The 18,372-nt window shown below is 37.8% G+C and overlaps 2 protein-coding genes across 5 annotated transcripts in view; one reads left to right on the top strand and one right to left on the bottom strand.

The window, feature by feature from the left end:
* Nucleotides 1-16,140, bottom strand: part of WASF1 (WAS protein family, member 1) — an 81,888-nt gene extending 65,748 nt beyond the window's left edge. The window contains exons 1-2 of one of the 3 annotated variants that reach the window (XM_011952797.1): nucleotides 15,486-16,094; nucleotides 14,645-14,789 (exon numbers count right to left, since the gene is read on the bottom strand). The gene's annotated coding sequence lies outside the window, so the exon portion shown is untranslated. Of the gene's footprint in view, nucleotides 1-14,644; nucleotides 14,790-15,485 lie in introns of all 3 variants that reach the window. The other 2 variants (XM_011952798.1, XM_011952796.1) reach the window with 2 other exon arrangements.
* CDC40 (cell division cycle 40) overlaps nucleotides 16,097-18,372 on the top strand; it is a 52,720-nt gene continuing 50,444 nt past the window's right edge. The window contains exons 1-2 of one of the 2 annotated variants that reach the window (XM_011952800.1): nucleotides 16,097-16,226; nucleotides 16,430-16,676. In XM_011952800.1, the coding sequence (XP_011808190.1) occupies nucleotides 16,488-16,676 (189 nt within the window). In that variant the 5' untranslated portion in view covers nucleotides 16,097-16,226; nucleotides 16,430-16,487. The other variant, XM_011952799.1, reaches the window with a different exon arrangement.

Genomic DNA, 18,372 nt, shown 5'->3' with positions numbered 1-18,372 from the left:
AATACTTTTTCTTTTTTTATAATATATTGTTATATAAAGCAATACTTTCTCTAACTACTTCCTTCTGACATGGATCTTCTATACCAGTGATAATGCAAAAGGTGGTCCTTAAACCAGCATCAGCAGCATCAACATCACCTAGGAACTTGTAAGAACTGTGTATTTTGGTACCACCCCGATCTTCTGAATCAAACCTGCTTTTTACCAAGATGTACGATAAAGTCTGAGTACAAGGTTCTAGAAGCCTTAGTTCTCGTGCACCATTCTAGCTCCCTTTATGTTCCTGGCAAGATGCATGAATTCCAGGAATAAAAGAAGCTAAGCACAATGAAAGTCAAATAGATTGGCACAGTTTTTGTAAAAGGAGAAGGGGGAAAAATGCAGCAATGCAAAGTTAAATTTTAAAGATGTCAAGGATATAGATGGGAAAAGAGAATCATTCATGAAAAAATCAGTGATACAGCAAGCCAAAATATGATAAGCCATTTATTCTACATTATTTAGGGAATAAAGGAAATGGGAAAGCAGATGAATGCTTATGAAAAAGAAACAGTGTCTTCGATCAGGAAACCAGGGAGAAAGAAGACTAAGAAGAGAGTTTACCAATTAAATAAAAAAAATGCCCTACAATAATTCTCCTAATCTGAGTTCTCATTTTGACCAAAATATTTCTGAAATCTTTTACCCTGAAAAGATTTTAAATGTTTTAAAAAATCATTGGTATTCCCCAAATTACATTTACACACCAAAGTATAGTCTTTACAAAGACTATCCTGAAGACAATGAGAACAGTTAGCTTACTCATTTTATAGAAAGCAGGGCTCAAAAAATGACCAGGGATACCAGAAAGTTAACATGAAATGAAAGGTCTTTCAGTTTTAGTGTTACATTCATTAAAAAAATAAGCTAATATTGGTATTTTATACTGCAGCAATGGATGACAATTTTTATTTACTCTGTCCTCAAGCAAAAATATTGCTAGTTGTATTTAATCTGTAAAATTTAGCAGAGTAGACAAAATGGCAGTTAAAGGTAGACAAAATAGCAGTTAGGAGTACAGAGTCTGACCACAGAGCAGATGGGTTTGAATCTCGGCTCTGCCATTTACAAACTGTGCAAAGAACCTTAACTTCTCCGTCCCTCTGTAACTAGTCCTGCCTTCTTTGGCCGGCTGTTTATGAAGATCAAATAAGATACAATGATTAGCATAAAGCCTGGCACATAGCACACAAAACTCAAAAACTTTTTTTTGTATGTGAAAAAATTTTTTAAGTATTTCTTAAAGCAGAATCTTCCAAGGATAAATGGCTACCCTATCTTAAAATAACTGGAGTTGCAGTCATGAGTTACAGTCAGTGATGGACTACATATATGACAATAGTCACATAATGTTCTAAGGGAACTAACAAAAATTCCTATCACCTAGTAACACTGTAGCCATCACATGATGTTAGCCATCATAGGTAAGGGAACCATCTCATATATTTGTGGTGATACTGAAAAAAAAAAAAAAAACCCTACTGTGCTGCCAGTTACATAAAAGTATAGTTACATAATACTTGATAATGAGAATAAACTACTATATTACTGGTTTATGTATCTACTATCCTATACTTTTTATCATTATTTTACACTGTACTCCTTCTACTTATATATTTTTTATTTTACAAAGTTAGAAAGACCCTCAGGCAGCTCTTTCAGGAGGTATTCCAGAAGGCATTGTTATCATAGGAGATGACAGCTCCATGCCTGTTACTGCCTCTGAAGACCTTCCAGTGGGACAAGATGTGGAGGTGGAAGACAGTGGTATCAATTATTCTGACCCTGTGTAGGCCTAGGAGAAGGTGTGTGTTTCAGTATTAGTTTTTAACGAAAAAAAGCTTTTAAAATTTTAAAAATAAAAAAGGCTTATAGAATATAAGGAAAATACTTTTGTACAGCTGTACAGTCTGTTTTAAGTTGCCATTATAAGAGTCATAAAGTTAAAAAATTAAACATTTATATAGCAAAAATGTTACAGTAAGTTAAGGTTATTACTGAAGAAATTTTTATAATTTAGTGTAACCTAAGTATACAGTGTTTATAACAACTACAGTCACATACAGTAATGTCCTAGGCCTTCCCATTCATTCACCACTCAGAGTCACCCAGAGCAACTTCCAGTCCTGTAAGCTCCATTCATAGTAAGTGCCTTATATAGGTGTACCATTTTTAATCTCTTATATTAATACCATATATTTATTGTACCTTTTCTATATTTAGATGTTTAATATCTTCATACTTACTATTGTGTTACAACTGCCTACATTATTCAGTACAGTAACACGCTGTACAGGTTTGTAGCTTAGGAGCAATAGGCTCTACCATGTACCCTAGGTGTGTAGCAGGCTATACTATCTAGAATTGTGTAAGTACAGTCTATGATATTCACACAATGACAAAATTGCCTAACAACTTCTCAGAACGTATCCTTGTCATCAAGCAACACATGACTGTGTTGCATACTATATGCAGACTACATGATTCCATACATATAAAGTTTTAGAAAATGCAAACTAACCTACAGTGACAGAAAGTAGATTAGTCATTGCTTAGGGAAGGGGTGAGGGTTTGCAGATGCAGAAGGGAGAGAGGTAGGATGCAGGAATTACAAAAATAACTAGGAAACTTTTGGGGGTTCATTATTTTGATGTCATGATAGAGTGTATGCATAAATCCAAACTCATCCAATTGTACAGTTTATTACATGTCAACTGTATTTCAGTAAAGCTTTCAAAAATCCATTTAATCAAATAGCATTAACTATTCCAACTAAAGACAATAATCACATACTATAAAATGCTTATTTGCTAGGGCCTAGTCACAAAAATAACTGATTTAAACTTAGTAATATTAGACATAAGCTTTAAAATATATAAAAGAGTACTGTGTACATCAATAAAGATAATCTACAACTATAAAACAACAGATGATTTGCGTTATTAGGCATTTGTAATTTGTCTATGTCAAAATCAAAAATTTCTCCACAGAAACCATTTCACCCAGTGGCAAAGTTCTAGGCCAGTTCCCAAATCCTATTTAAGCAATAGGAATTAATTATCCTTCCTTTCTTCTGTATCATCATTTTTCCCTCTTCTGAATCACTTCCATTGGCATAGAGACACGCTATAATTTCACCCATCTTAAAAAAAAAAAAAAAAGCTACCACCACCACCAACAAAAACTTCTCTTGGTCCCACTTCTCCCTCCAGCCACTCCTCTCCCAATTTCTATTCTCCTTTATGGCAAAATTTCTTGAATGAGTTATCTGATTTCTCTTCCAATTCTCACTAAAATCTGTCCTGTTCAGGCTTTCATTCCCCGCACTGTGCCAAACCATCTCACCACGGTCAGTTATCTGCTATAGCCAATGGCTAATTCTCAGACCTCTTCTCACTCAAACTATTGACAGCATCTGATACAACTCGACTTTGTTTCACTCCTTTAAACACCTGCTTAAGTTGACTTCCAGGGTACCTCAAGTTCTTGGCTTTTCTTCCACCTCCTTCTCAGTCTCCTCTGCTAGTGCATCCTTTTCTTTATCTTCTGTACCTCTAATTCTTTGAGGACTCCAGGACTTAGTCCTTGTACCTTTTCTCTTATTTTTATCCAAACTCACTCCATTAGTAATCTCATTCATATTATGTTTTCTTAAGATGAGCTACATCTATAACTTACATGTTTCACCATAACCCTCAAATAAGGTCAACTATAGATAATTCTACTAATATTTGGTGAGGCAGCTACAAATGAAAAACAAATTCAAATAGAAAGAACATAATTAAAAATAAGTGACTTAATTTTCAATAAATCATCACCATCTTTCTGTAGTTTAAGTTCCATATTATTGGTATAGTCACTTAAAATTCAAAATAATAAAGCTAAATTGATGATAACCAAAACAAATATTTGTTTATTCTAGTCACTGATTACACTGGAAATATTTACATACCACACTGATTATTTAATGAAAAATGTAAATCATGATCTCGTCTATGGTCCTAGTTCCCTAGCCTTAAAATTTAACAGTAGCATCTTAACGTTAATATAGACTTGTTCCAAAAGCCCTTTTATAACAATTACCTCTTATACCTCAAGATTTCATTAGAATAGTAAAATAAATACTATTTTCACTGCACTTTCTGTTCCTAACATGACCTCTCACATAACCGTTAATAATGAGTGAATTTAATGAATGTAATTAAAATTGTTGAGGAACTCATAAATCCATCCCTACTATACGAAATACATACTGAAATCCATGTTTAACTGATAAGAAGTCATTAATGCCATCTTTCTGTACTTAGTTAGTATAGCATTACCAAAAAATTTACATTTTCTTTTTAATGCTAATGAATGAAATTAAGTTCTGTATGCACAAATCCACTGAAAGACATGCTCTATTTCATTTCCTTCTGTGATAGTGAAAATGGTGATTTTTATGATGTTAACACTATCTTACTGTATATGAGGCATGCAGTTGTACACTGCCTCTATCACAATGACAAAGACTTGTTTTCGCAAGCAAGAATACATTTTAAAATACAGGAATCAGTAGTAACACATAACCACCTTCATCCCTCCAAGATTCCCACTTCAAATGATGTGGCTTTACTACTTGCCAAGCCTAGAGCAACTGTTAGAAGTATATAGACAAGAGCAAGGCTTTAAAAACTGAACCCCATCTCTCGAGGGCTCCACTGCCAGTACTTCCAGTCCTGAGGAGTAGCACCTTTCCTTCTACTACTAAGCACATCAAGTGTCTGTGCACAGACTCTTTTAATCGTTCTACCTATGAGATCTCCATCTCTGAAGTGTCTCTTTCTGACATAAATATTCTACCCTATCCATTCATTGCCTCATTATTATAAAACAACTTTGTCCTTACCAAGTTCCTGCAATCCTGTCATTCTCCTGCTTTCAAAACCATCAACACACTTTTTCTTTGCTTCCCTTCCTACTCACTAGCATCTCACATTCCTCTTCGGAGATCTGGCCAGACCACAAGGCCTTATCCCCTGTCCCAAGAGAACAGTCATATTAAGAATGCAACACATTATATCCTTTGATCACACCTTCGGTATCCTCTTCTGTCTCTCCTTTTTCTTTCCACTCAATGTTAGGAGTCAACAGTTTTATTACACCTAGTTATTTCTACACTTTCTCCTCATCATAAATCCATCATTGCCAGATCTTTAACCATCAAGGGGTCTAAATTACTTACACAAACTTATACAATCAACCATAACAGTGCTGACAATATATAGTCCTGTGCTATCAGTCTGCCAGACAGCTCCACAGGGACATCTCAATAATTCAAATTCAAAATATCCAAAATCAAATTCATTATCCATCATTTCCCACTCTCCCCAAAAAGGAAACTTACTCATTGTTTGGGCTTCTCTATTTCTACTAACAGCACCCAATCACTTAGGAATTGAGATCATCTTTAAATTAAAGCAAAGTACTGGATTCTCCATTAATTGGTTCAGTCAACTTTCAAATGTATGCAAATTGCTGGTAAAATAGTTGCATCTCATCAAAAGGACATAACATAGCCATTTTCATTCAACTCCTTTGATGGTACACAAATCTGATACACTGCACACGACTTGAACTCTGAAATCAGTCCCCAACACTCACCTCCAGTATTGTGACCTAACAAGTAAACCAAAATAATTCAATTTTTTCATTACATCTAGAGGAAGCTTAAGTAAGGGGTAAGCCCAAGGCAGTTAAATTTTAGTGACTATTGTAAAAAAATTCTGTAGTGGTATATTTAAAACTGTATATTTAAAACTTAGTTCCCACCACAAATAATGAGAATCATACTTCTTCACAGGGTTGTCGTGAGGATTAAATCACATGCATAAGATATTTAGTACAATGCCTAGCATATACAGGTGTTCAAAAATTTTCCAAAATTAAGAAACCAAACAGCAAATCCATGAAGCTCAGAGATCATCAAGCAGGATGAATACCAGAAAATCTACACCTAGGCATGTGATGTTCAAACTGCTGAAAACCAAAGAAAAATTCTGAAAGACAGAGAAAAACCACTTTACCTACAGAGGGATAGTGATAAAAATTAGATTGGACTTCTCCTCAGTAATCATACAAAAAGAGAGGCAAACTAGGACAACCACTTACAAAACATTTTAAAAAGAAAGAAGTATAATTGATATGCTAAGAGAGGAGAGAAAAGAAACCACACAAAGTGCTCAATTAAAGTCAGAGAAAGCACAAAAAGAGAGGACATTTTTAGGGGGTGGAGAGGGTGAAACAGAGGTTCCTTCCATCACTCAGACCGGAGTATAGTGTGCAATCTTGGCTCACTGCAAACTCCGCCTCCCGGGCTCAAGTGATCCTACTACCTCAGTCTCCCAAGTAGCTGGGACTACAGGTGCATGCCACCACACCTGGCTAATTTTTGTATTTTTTTGTAGAGACAGGGTTTCACCATGTTGCCCAGGCTGGTCTCAAACTCCTGGGCTCAAGTGACTGGCCTGACTCAGCCTCCTAAAGTGTTGGGATTACAGGTGTGAGCAACCAGCCCAGCCAACTTTTTCTTTTTAATGAAACAAAGAACAAGTGCAATGAATAAAAAACAGTTGCAAATACATTAGATTTTAATACAATTATATCAATAATCACTTTAAATGTGAATGGTCTAAATACACCAATTAAAAGGTAAGAGACAGAGTAGATTAAAAAAAAAAAAGACCTAACTATATATTGTATATAAGAAACCCACTTTAAATATAGAAATAGATTAAAAGTAAAGAAATGGAGAAAGATATACCATGCTAACATTAATCAAAACAAATCTGAAGTAGCTGTATCAATTTGAGACAAAGTAGGTTTCTGAGCAAGGGAAATTAACAGGGATAAAGAAAGGCATTGCATTCTGATAAAGGGACAAATTTCCAAGACCTAACAATTCTTAATGTATATGCACCTAACAGAGCATCAAAATGTGAAGCAAAAAACTGATAAAACTACCAGGTGAAACATGAACTCATGATCACAGCTGGAGATATCAACATCCTTCTATCGGTAATTAACTGAAAGGCAAAAAATCAGTAACAATACAGTTAAACTAAATACCACCAATCAACTGGATCTAACTGCTATTTATATAGTACTTCAACCAAAAACAACAGAATACACATTATTCTCAAATTCACATAAGTCATTCACTGAGACAGACTATATTCTAGGCCATAAAACACACCTGAAAAAATTTAAAAGAACAGAACTAACAGAGTATATGCTCTCAGATCACAATGCAATTAAACTAGAAAGCAATCTCAGAAAGATAAACGGGAAAATCTCAAAACATTTGGAGATTAAACATCACACTTCTAAATAACACATGGTTTAAAGTCTCAAGAGAAATTTCTTAATACTTTGCATTAAGTGAAAATGAACATACAATTTATCAAAATGTGTGGGATGCACGAAAAGCAGTGCTTGGAATTTATGGCACCGAGTGTATATATAGATGGTCCACAGTCTGTGATGGGATTACATCCCAATAAACCTGTTTTAAGTTGAAAATATCATGAAGTCTGTATTAGAAAAGTAGAAGGATCTATAAAACCACAAAAACCGAAAACCTAGGCAATACCATTCAGGACATAGGCATGGGCAAGGACTTCATGACTAACACACCAAAAGCAATGACAACAAAAGCCACAATTGACAAATGGGATCTAATTAAACTAAAGAGCTTCTGCACAGCAAAAGAAACTACCATCAGAGTGAATAGATAACCTACAGAATGGGAGAAAATATTTGCAATCTACCCTTCCGACAAAGGGCTAATATCCAGAATCTACAAATAACTCAAACAAATTTACTAGAAAAAAACAACTCCATCAAAAAGTGGGCAAAGGATATGAACAGACACTTCTCAAAAGAAGACATTTCTGCAGCCAATGGACATATGGAAAAATGCTCATCATCACTGGTCATCAGAGAAATGCAAATCAAAACCACAATGAGATACCATCTCACACCAGTTAGAATGGCAATCATTCAAAAGTCAGGAAACAACAGGTGCTGGAGAGGATGTAGAGAAACAGGAACGCTTTTACACGTTGGTGGGAGTGAAAATTAGTTCAACCATTGTGGAAGACAGTGTGGCGATTCCTCAAGGATCTAGAACTAGAATTACCATTTGACCCAGCAATCCCATTACTGGGTATATACCCAAAGGATTACAAATCATGCTACTATAAAGACAAAAGGAAAAGTATATTTATTGTGGCACTATTCACAATAGCAAAGACTTGGAACTAACCCAAACGTCCATCAATGATAGACTGGATTAAGAAACTGTGCACATATACACCATGGAATAATTAAGGCAGAAATCTACGTAACTGAAAACAGGAAATCAAGAGAAAAAAAATCAATGAAACTAAATGAAGAGTCTTTGAAAATAATAACAAAATTGATAAATTTGTAGTCGTGTATTATGATGTACCACACAGGGCTTTTATTCTGGTTTTAAAAAAATGAGTGCTACCATTCAAAATAGCAAAGATATGGAATCACCCTAAGTGTACATCGACAGATGATTAAAGAAAATTTTAATACAAATAATGGAATACTACTCAGCCATTAAAAAGAATGAAATCATCTCTTTTGCAGCAACATGGATGGAACCAGAGACCATTATCTAAAGACCATTATCTAACTCAGAAACAGAAAGTCAAATACCATATGTTCTCATTTATAAGTGGGAGCTAAATAATTTGTATACATGGACATAAAGAGTGGAATAATAGACAATGGAGACTCTGAAGAGTGGAAGGAGAGATGGTGGGTGAGGGATGAGAAATTACTTAATGGGTACAATGTACACTACACTAAAAAGCCCAGGCTTTCCCCCTATGCAATATATCCATGTAGCTTGTACCCTCTAAATCTATAAAAATAATTTTAAGAAATGAGTGCTAATCTTCATCCTCAACTATAATATAAAATGCTTCACTGTTCCTCCCTTTTCATTTAACCTTTCCACAATTCTCTGGCATAACCTCTAGCACATGTATGTTATGAAAATTTAGCAAAATAAGACAAGAGATGTCCCTATTAAAATGACTAGAAAACAAGCTTACTTTTGTAGCATAAGGTAAAAACATAACAGACTTGATATTTTCTGGTAAATGAATCAAACAAGTTAATCCATGCCCTGATACATAAGCTTTTCTTCTTTTCAAATAAGTTAGTCAATGTAACTTTATTGGCGTACACCTGGCTAGGGGTTAGGAATAAAGAATGGCTAGATGCTGGACTAACTATTATCAAGCACACCAAATAAAAAATAAAATAAAATAAAATAAAAAAACCTTTGCTGTCATCATCATCCAATAGATGTCACCACACCCAAAATCTACCTCCTTAGAATTCCTTTAGGACCTTTAGTTTAAGAAATGCTACCTTTGCAGCATAAGGGAGTAGGAAAAAAATGGGACTTTGAAATCACACATATCTGTGTTCAAATTCCATCTCCGTTTCTATTAGCCATGTGACCTTGAGCAAATTACTTGATCTATGAGAGGACTCAGTTTGCCGGCTGACAAGTACCACAAATACAATTCTAACAGTTTATGCAAAAAAGAGGACTTATGACAAAGATAACTAGGATGTCTCTGGAACTCAATCTCAGGACCATGGACAAAGGAACTCGAATACAGTCAGGACTCTGTGCATCTGCTTCTTTGCACTCTTTGTTCTAGAAGCCCCAGCTTATCTAGCTCATAGGGCAAGAAACAAGGCCATTTACAGTTCCAGAGTTTTGTATCTCACAGCTTCAGCAATTGAAGAGAAAACAAATTATTCAACCTCTGGGCATAGAGGACCCAGGAAAAGTTCTGAGTGACTTGGCTTAGTGCAAGTGTCTAAAACCAGGCCAATAAACCACAGAAATCAACAGAATTGTGATTGGTCTCTCTGGCCCCTTTCAAGCCAAAGTGATCTTTATAAAAGATAGATCTGATTCAGTAATTAACCTGATTAAAACTCTTCATGGCCTTCCCCAAGAGACTTAAAATTCTTAACTTTGTTAAACCAAGCCTCATGTAGGCCCTCTGCATAGTCTGGCTTCTGTTTACCTCTGCAACCTCCTATAAAGTCACAATCCCTCTTACACTAAGTTTTAACTGTTTCATCTGTTCTTTGCATTCTCTTCCTTTTCCACCTACCTAACTTCCACTAATCCTGCCTCCAAGAAGCCTCCCCTAACTCCCAATGTAAATCCAGTTCCCTCTTCTTTTCCCTTATAGCATTCACCAAAATTTCTAAGTACAAATGTTTTGTTCAACACCTGTTTTTTACTATACTGTTAACTCCAAGAGAATAGAAACCTATCCTTTTTAGCACCTACTTGGCCCTCAATAATTATGTGCTGATTATGAACTATGAATCATTGGTTTAACAAGGAGGACCCACTAAATGAACCAATTACAAATGAGGGGACGGCAGCAGGCAGGCAGAACTGCTATTATCAAGTTATTAAAACGACTACTCCAACAGTAACTTATCGGTAAAAGGGGAGATAAAGCAGTTCTGAGAGAATCTGGGCTTCTGCCAGGCAGAACAAACAACCTGTTCAATTCAGTTAACCTTTTTCTTCAATTAAATCCTCACAGGGCTATGGTAGCAACTAAACAAGAGAAATAATAAATGTGATAGTACCTATACAGTGTCTTGTACATATAGCAAGCAAACAATGTTACTTCTTTTCCTTTTGGACCATGTTACACATTATTTTTTAATATCACTGATCTCCAAATAAGGAGTTAATAAAAAGCCTATTAAATACTCCAGTGCATATGACAAAAATAGCTGTGTTTTTTGACCTCTTCCCTCACAGCACCCTGATCTTTCCACGTAGGAAGAGAATGACTTCTCTTTTATGCTGTAGTAATTGCATACAATCAAAAATCCATTCCATTTAGATTAAACCAAAAACAGGCACTAGGAACACAGAAATGAAGCAAAACAAAACAACCAAACACTAACAACAAAACCGTCCTCAAGGAGTTCATAGATTCACTTTCTCAATCTGTCTTCAGCCCCATTACATCCATACCAAAGCTTCATTGCACCCCAGGTAAGGCCGCTACAAACACAAGGTGCCCCATACTTCATGGGGCAATAACCCATCTTTGTATCTTCATACTCCCACTTCATCACCTCATTCCATTTTTTCCTTAAAAAAATTCTATGGAGATTCACTGGATATGATCTTTCTCCAAAGTATGAATAAAATCTACCCTGACTTTACTAATAGCTCAAAATAAGGAAACAAAGGAAACAATCCAAAAGAAAAATCCTGTTTTTTGACAGTGCTGGGAGTTTATTTTAAAACTTAAAACAAACGTAAAACCCATCACAAAAATAACACCTTTAAGAGACTAAAAAATCTTGCTTTTGAGAACAGGCATGTGAGAAAGGATCAAGGCTACTTTCTTTTTCAGAGGTAGGTCCAGAAAGAAATGTCCTCACAGAGGTACGTAAGCTGTAATATTAGGGAAAATGAACTATCAGAAAAAAAGTGGGATTACATCAAGCTTCAAAGTTACATCAAGCCTTGGAATTTTATTTGTAGCTAAAACAGACCTCAGAAGTCATCGACTTCCACCTTTTCATTTTATAATCAAATATCTTGAGAAGTAAAGTCGCACAGAAGACTGCATTTCCTTCTAATTTCTGTCATGCCCTAACTTCTCGTCCCAGATAATGTAAGGCTACGCCACTCACTGAACTGAGAAACAGCCTCCTCTTCAAGTCCACTGGGTGAAAGAGAACAAGTTCCTAATGTTGTCATGTCTAACACGAGAGTTACAGATTCTAGCATTTCAAGGTAGATCTGAAACTTATTTTTCCCATAGAAAGACTGTCATACAAATTATTATAGGTATTTTAATACACTTACGCTAATTATTAACATAATTTTATGGTTTTTTTAGTATTAACATAATCCTATAATTCAGGTATTTTATTATTTAAATAGGCTTTAGTGGGCTGTCTGTGACTCTAACCACTAAGTATACCGTTTCTGAGAAAATAAGACCCAAGTTCCAAACCATTTTACAAGTTGTAAAATATAATCAATCGTGTAGTAAGTTAGAACTACCAGTTCACAAAATTATAAGCTGAATGTGATAAACTAAAAACACAAGATTCTTAATTTTATAAAAAGTTCCACCTCAGGGGTCATTTATTTTTAACAACTAGGTACTTAGGCATTTAGCACAGGATTTAATTTACATATATCTTTTTATTACTATTTCACTAGAAAAGTTAAGTCGCAAAGAATCAAACACACTTCTATCTAGTGTAGGGAAAACAAAAAATATGTTGACATACATCTTCATAAAGTGAGCTATAAGAAGAAAATTGTTAATATTTCATAAATCAAAGACTGCTAAGTATCTAGTGCCAATTCAAAAGTGTACAGGTAATGGAATTAGATCTGAACAGGTAAATGGAGTTCTAAGAACCTCCAAATTCATTTTTCTCTTTTCTCCTGAGATAAAGTTATACATTTCATTAACTAAAATGTTTGATAAATCTTTAAAAATGTTTCACTGAGTATATTAATTCAATGGATATTCTTTACACATTCATTTTATTTGTTCAACAAAGAAAATTGAAACCCTACTATTTATTAAACACTATACTGACAACTTTGGATTTATGACGATAAGCTGCAGGTCAGTTCCTCTCCTCAAATAACTAAAAAAGCCATGACTTTACTGCATTTACCCAAGTGACAGTGACAGCTAAATTTTAATTCATTTAAGAAAACATTATAAAACAATCAAATTCTCAAAAAAGAAACCATACAATAGTTAACTTTAAACACACTTTAATAGTCTTATCTATATGAAGTTTTCTCACAAAGTAACCAAAAGCACTGTTTTGGTAAAAGTGCTAATAACATAAACTTTTGATAGTAGTCCAATAAGGAAGTCACAAGATACTATGTACTGTGATAATGAAAATCAAGTACTTGGAAAGATATCTTAAGTTATTCCTAAAATAAAGCAAAATGTATAATTAAATATAGTCTTATACAATATTAATACACTGTCTCTGACTATATGAATATTTACAAACATGAGTAATAAAGTAACTCTATAGCATACCTCATAAATGATCACAACTAAGCATTTTGGATTGTAACACCTGCAAATTTTTAACAAAAAAGGCCTTAATATTTTTTGACTATATTATTCTTCACTAACTTAATTCAATATTCTACTTATTATCAAGTCATAATTTTTATTTACTATTAACTATTTTATCTATATGTTTAACTACATGTAGGTATTAACTGTAATAACCTTTATGTCTGCAATTATTTAAAACCATTGATAGATGAGAAACATTTTTCAATTCAGAGGCGTATCTCTCCAAAGCAAAAATCAATGTTAATCAGCCATTCTAACATGACAAGGAAAATCCTGACATTTTTTCATTGTATTTTTCACAGAAATCTTTTTATCATTCATCAGCTATTTAAATTTTCTTTTAAAGGACTACAAAAACACACCTTTTCTGAATTTATGCACACTACCTACTAAATATTATCTCCATTTACATATAAGGAAACCAAGGCACAAAGATGTCCATTTTGTAAATTGCAAGGTCATTTCCTAACCAAGCAACTAATCCTACACCATCAACTTACATTGTATGTGCGCCACTTTCAAGTGCCATAAAACAATTACCGTACCTTAAAACTGCCTCTGCAATGCTCATGTGTGATTCTCTTTTATCAGACGGGTTAATGCAACAAGCTTAAACAAGATGGAAAAGGAAAATTATAAAAATACAACACTTATTTTTGATAGTGAATCATTTGTTTTTAAATAGTGAGATGTAAACAGTTTTTAACATAAAAATCAAGTAACCAACAGTTGTTTCTTGTATTTTCAAAAAAAAAAAAAATTCATCCTTCAGGTAGATCACGCAAAACTGAAGCCTACTCATACTTGTAGATCGAAGTTAGAAAAAAAAATTGGATTCTAAAACAAGTAATTAAATACATGATATTGCAAAGACAAAAGTGAATAAAAAATAACATCAGATAAATTAGGGAATGACTGATACGGTGGTTAAAATCCTCACCTTAAATACTAAATTCTTCCATTCAATGGAAGGCAACGATTAGCAATGACACATTCTGTTACTGAAAAACAAATACAAAACTTTTCTTATTCAACACTTCCGAAATTTTATATCAAATACTTCATTCGAATATTCAATATAAACAAAAATATGTTTCCTAACAGAAACTTAGAACATAAAGGATAAACTGTTTCTGAGAGTTCAAATTTAGACTGCATTTTTAATCATGATATAGTGCTATGATCAGAAAAATGAATGTTACCTACCATGCAAATTTAAATTTAAGAACATTAGACGGATTGAATAACCCATAAGTCAATTACATCAATTAGTGAAAACAAAAAAGACCTTAGCTAACCGTGAATCTAACACCAAAGAAAAAATTTAGGTCGAATCCACCGCACACCTTATTATACAGAAAAGGAAATGATTAGAGTAAGTCGTATTTAAGTACCTAGTCTAGCTGGGGATCAATTAATTAATCGGTTATAGGGCAGGTCGTGTATGTTGAGATAGGATGTGCTTTTTTTCATCGTTATTCCAGTTCATCATCCGCAAGTGCAAGAGAAGGTGTCAGAGTACCGAAGCTAGGGGGCATGCTGTAGCAAGGGGAAAAGAAAAATGGGAAAGGTGCAATGGATGCTGCATAGTTGAATAATTATCTGGGTGGCACAATGGGCGAGTCCTGCCGACATGAGCGCTGAGTGAGCGGTTCCCTAACTCTGCCCGAGGCAACCCTCACGAACTGGCACCAGAAGCGACAGCACTGCTTCGCCTTCCCTTCCAACCAAGAAAAGGATGCCTGCACTCGCTTTACCGTTATGTGTTTAGACACCGACTCGCGGAGCAAACACGCAAACGCACGAGCTCGCTTTGCTGAGCCCCGTGCACGTAGAGCGAGCAGAGGTTTCTCTGTCGCCCGGGGCTACCGCCTCCCCCGGAAACAGGCACGGGGCGGACCGTGGGCGCGGGTGGGCAGGGAAGCCCGGGCGGTGGCACCTCAGGTGAGACCCGCAGTCTCTCCGGCGAAAGCAGCCCCGGGGCGGTCCCTGCAGCCGAGCCCCAGGCGCGCCCGCCGCCGTCTCCCTCGGCACCCAGCCCGGCTGGCGGGTGGGCGGTGGGCGCTCGGGAAACCCGCGGATGGGGGTGGGGGCCGGGGCGGGGGAGGCGCGCCCATCCATCCCCATCACCTCTGCGGGCCACACACCCCTCGGTCTGCTCCGGCCGGTGAGGAAGAGTTCCTCTCCCAGCACCCCCTCCCCGAAAAAAGCAATTCCTCAGGGACTCGCGCTCACCGTGAAATCTTGGGGGCTCTCGCTTACCCCTTCTTCATGCTTCGGCAGCGGTCGCCGGTCCCCCTCGGCTCGCGGGACTCCACCTACGGCCCCCAGGAGGGTCGGGCTCTGGGGCGGAAGCCGCTCAGGAGAGCGGCCGAGGCTCAAGGCCACGGGGAACGCCGGCTGGGGCGCCCACCGGCCGCCGGACCCACCGTGTGCTCGACGCGCGAGTGAACAACACCGCGAGCTGCCGCTCCCCCCGCCCCCTCCCCGCGCGAGACGCTCCACAACCGGACGCAGGGACCAGCGCCAGAAGCAGGGGGGACCGCAGGACTCTCTCCGGCTATGGTCCCATCCTTGCCCCCCGCCCCAGGAGCTATTCCCGGCCAGTAAGAGGTCTCAAAACTTCAGATTCTCACTTTCCTCTTCAGCCTCCAGTGCCCAGGTGCAGTCGAGGTGGGAAACCCAGCCTCCGCCCACTCCTCCATCAGTGGGGCTGAAGCTCGCTCTTCCCCCCTTTCCTGAGGTTCTGTGGTATTGCCCAATCCTCAGTTTGGGGGAGGGGGACGGAGAGAACAGTGCTTGGCTAGGGAATGAGGGAAGATGACAGCCAATTGAATGGAACATCCATTCGGGGGCGGGGTCAAGGAGGGACCCGCCCCCGTCCCGCCCCCTCGTTCCAAACTACACTTCCCATTGTGCCCTCTGGTGCTTCCTGCCGCGCTGCACGCTGGGAGTGCAGGACCGCGAGGCCTCAAGGTATTTTGGAACTCGTATTCTTTAGTCAACTAGGTCCTGAAAGTTATAGGCTATTATAATTCTCTCTTTTTCCCTAGATAAACTTTTTTAAGCTCTCGGTTCGACAGTAGTTATTCTAATAATAATTGGCTTATTGTTTTAAAATGTAAGAAATTATTTCCTAGCAAAGAAAGTTAATGATGTGTTCCATGGCAATCTGTCAGGACCTGGGAGCCTCTTCTTCCGCCCTGACAGGGTCTCCGCAGAAGATTTGTTGCCGTCATGTCGGCTGCGATTGCAGCTCTGGCCGCTTCCTACGGTTCGGGTTCAGGGTCCGAATCGGACTCGGACAGTGAGAGCAGTCGGTGTCCGCTGCCAGCCGCCGACTCCCTCATGCACTTGACTAAATCGCCTTCAGCCAAGCCGTCTCTAGCAGTGGCAGTGGACTCGGCTCCGGAGGTGGCAGTTAAGGTAAGCACCTTTACTGCTGATGCGGTGTGGGAATTGTTGGCTTCAGCTCCAAAACTGCCGGCCGCTTGTTAGGTCCCGGGTTACCTCATTGCTCAGAGATAAGTTGCTAACGTTTGAATTTCTTCTCCTTCCCACATGCATCCTCGGGAGAAGCAGAATTGGAAGTTCGGAATAGCCCTCCGATGCTCTCTGCTCTTACCTCCCGCCATCAGAAAGCAAGTGGAAAGAGGGGGTGAAATTTGAATTTGTGGATTAGGGACATAGCCTGTAAAGTGCAGATGTAATCTCGGAACATAAATAAAATTAGATCAGGACTTCCCAAACTACAGTAATTTACCTTCACTTGAAGTGAGCAGTGGCCTCCATTTGTTTTATTTTTGAAAAACTAGATTCTAATCCTGACACTACCACTTAATGTGAACTCGAGCAAGTTATGCAGCCTCCTCTATTTCCTCACCTGTACAAGTGGAGATCATTTTCAAAACACCTGTCTACATGAGAAGATGAGTGTGAAAATTGAGTGAAATTACACAAATAAAGCATATAGCACAGAGCCTGGTAACTAGTGAGAGTGCAGTAAATGTTTTATGATTATGTATGTTAATACAGTGAGAAAGAGGCCTTGGATTTGAGAAATAGCTGCATGATCTCAATGGAGGAAGCTGATTCAGGCAAGAGTTTCCAGGCAAAGGTGACAGGCAAGCCTGAGAAGGCAAAGAGCTTAGTGTGTTTGAAGAACTGAGGAAAAGCTGATGTGTCTAGAGCCTGATGAGCGCATCTACCAATTGATAGTGTAGGCCCAGTAGAGCCCGAGGTAGGTGATCAGCTCAAGATGTGAAGATGGGAGGCGGTGTCCAAAAATTCCTTTGTATCATGTCCCCAAGTCTAGTTTAATGACTTAAGAAGTGTTTTACAGATTTTTAACAAGCTGTCTGTGACTTTTACTTTTCAAAAATGGACATCTGGCATGAAAGAATGCTTAGAATCCTCCTAACTTACTATCAAAACAAAACTTTCCAAACTTATGCCCCTCCGGTAACCTCCTGAGTCTTCTCCTTTCACAGCTCAGCTTTTTGGAGCTCTCTTTTTGTCTTCATCTCATTTTCTCCTCAACCCAATGCAGTCTGGCCCTACCCTCTTGGGAAACTGTCTGTGAGTGATGTCCCAGGCCTTGCAGTTGTCAAATTCAGCCATCTGACTTAAATGTCTGCATCAAATGACACTGTTCATTAGTTCCTCTTTCTTGAAACTTTCTCTGTGTTTCGCTGCCATGGGGCTCTACTCAGCATTCTGTTCCAATTATTTTACTTTCCCTTTTCAATACTGGTGTTTCCCAGGACTCTGCTCTTAGTCCTCTTTGCATTCCACATACCTTCAACCTCAGACTGTGCTGCTTCTAGCTCAAGGTGAACACCGTGAAATGGTTAACACAGGCTCTGGAATTAAGACTGTAATTCAAATCCTGCCTCCAGCACTTACCCACCTGGGGACCTTGGATAAGTTGCTAAAATGCTCTGTGCCTAATTTTTGCTGATCTGTAAAGTAGGAATAACAGTAGTACGTATCTAACAGAATTACAAGAATTGCCATAAAAGATGTAAAGCCCTTTTAACAGTGCCACATGCTTGCTATCCTTTTATTTCCAGTTCTATCCTCCTTGCTAGCTTACAACCTTGAGAGGTATATATAAATCTCC

This window comes from Colobus angolensis, unplaced genomic scaffold (genome assembly GCF_000951035.1).
Source record: "Colobus angolensis palliatus isolate OR3802 unplaced genomic scaffold, Cang.pa_1.0 Scaffold35, whole genome shotgun sequence".
NCBI lineage: Eukaryota > Metazoa > Chordata > Mammalia > Primates > Cercopithecidae > Colobus > Colobus angolensis.
Note: the sequence above shows the minus strand (reverse complement) of the source record. Positions and strands in the feature narration are given on the sequence as shown.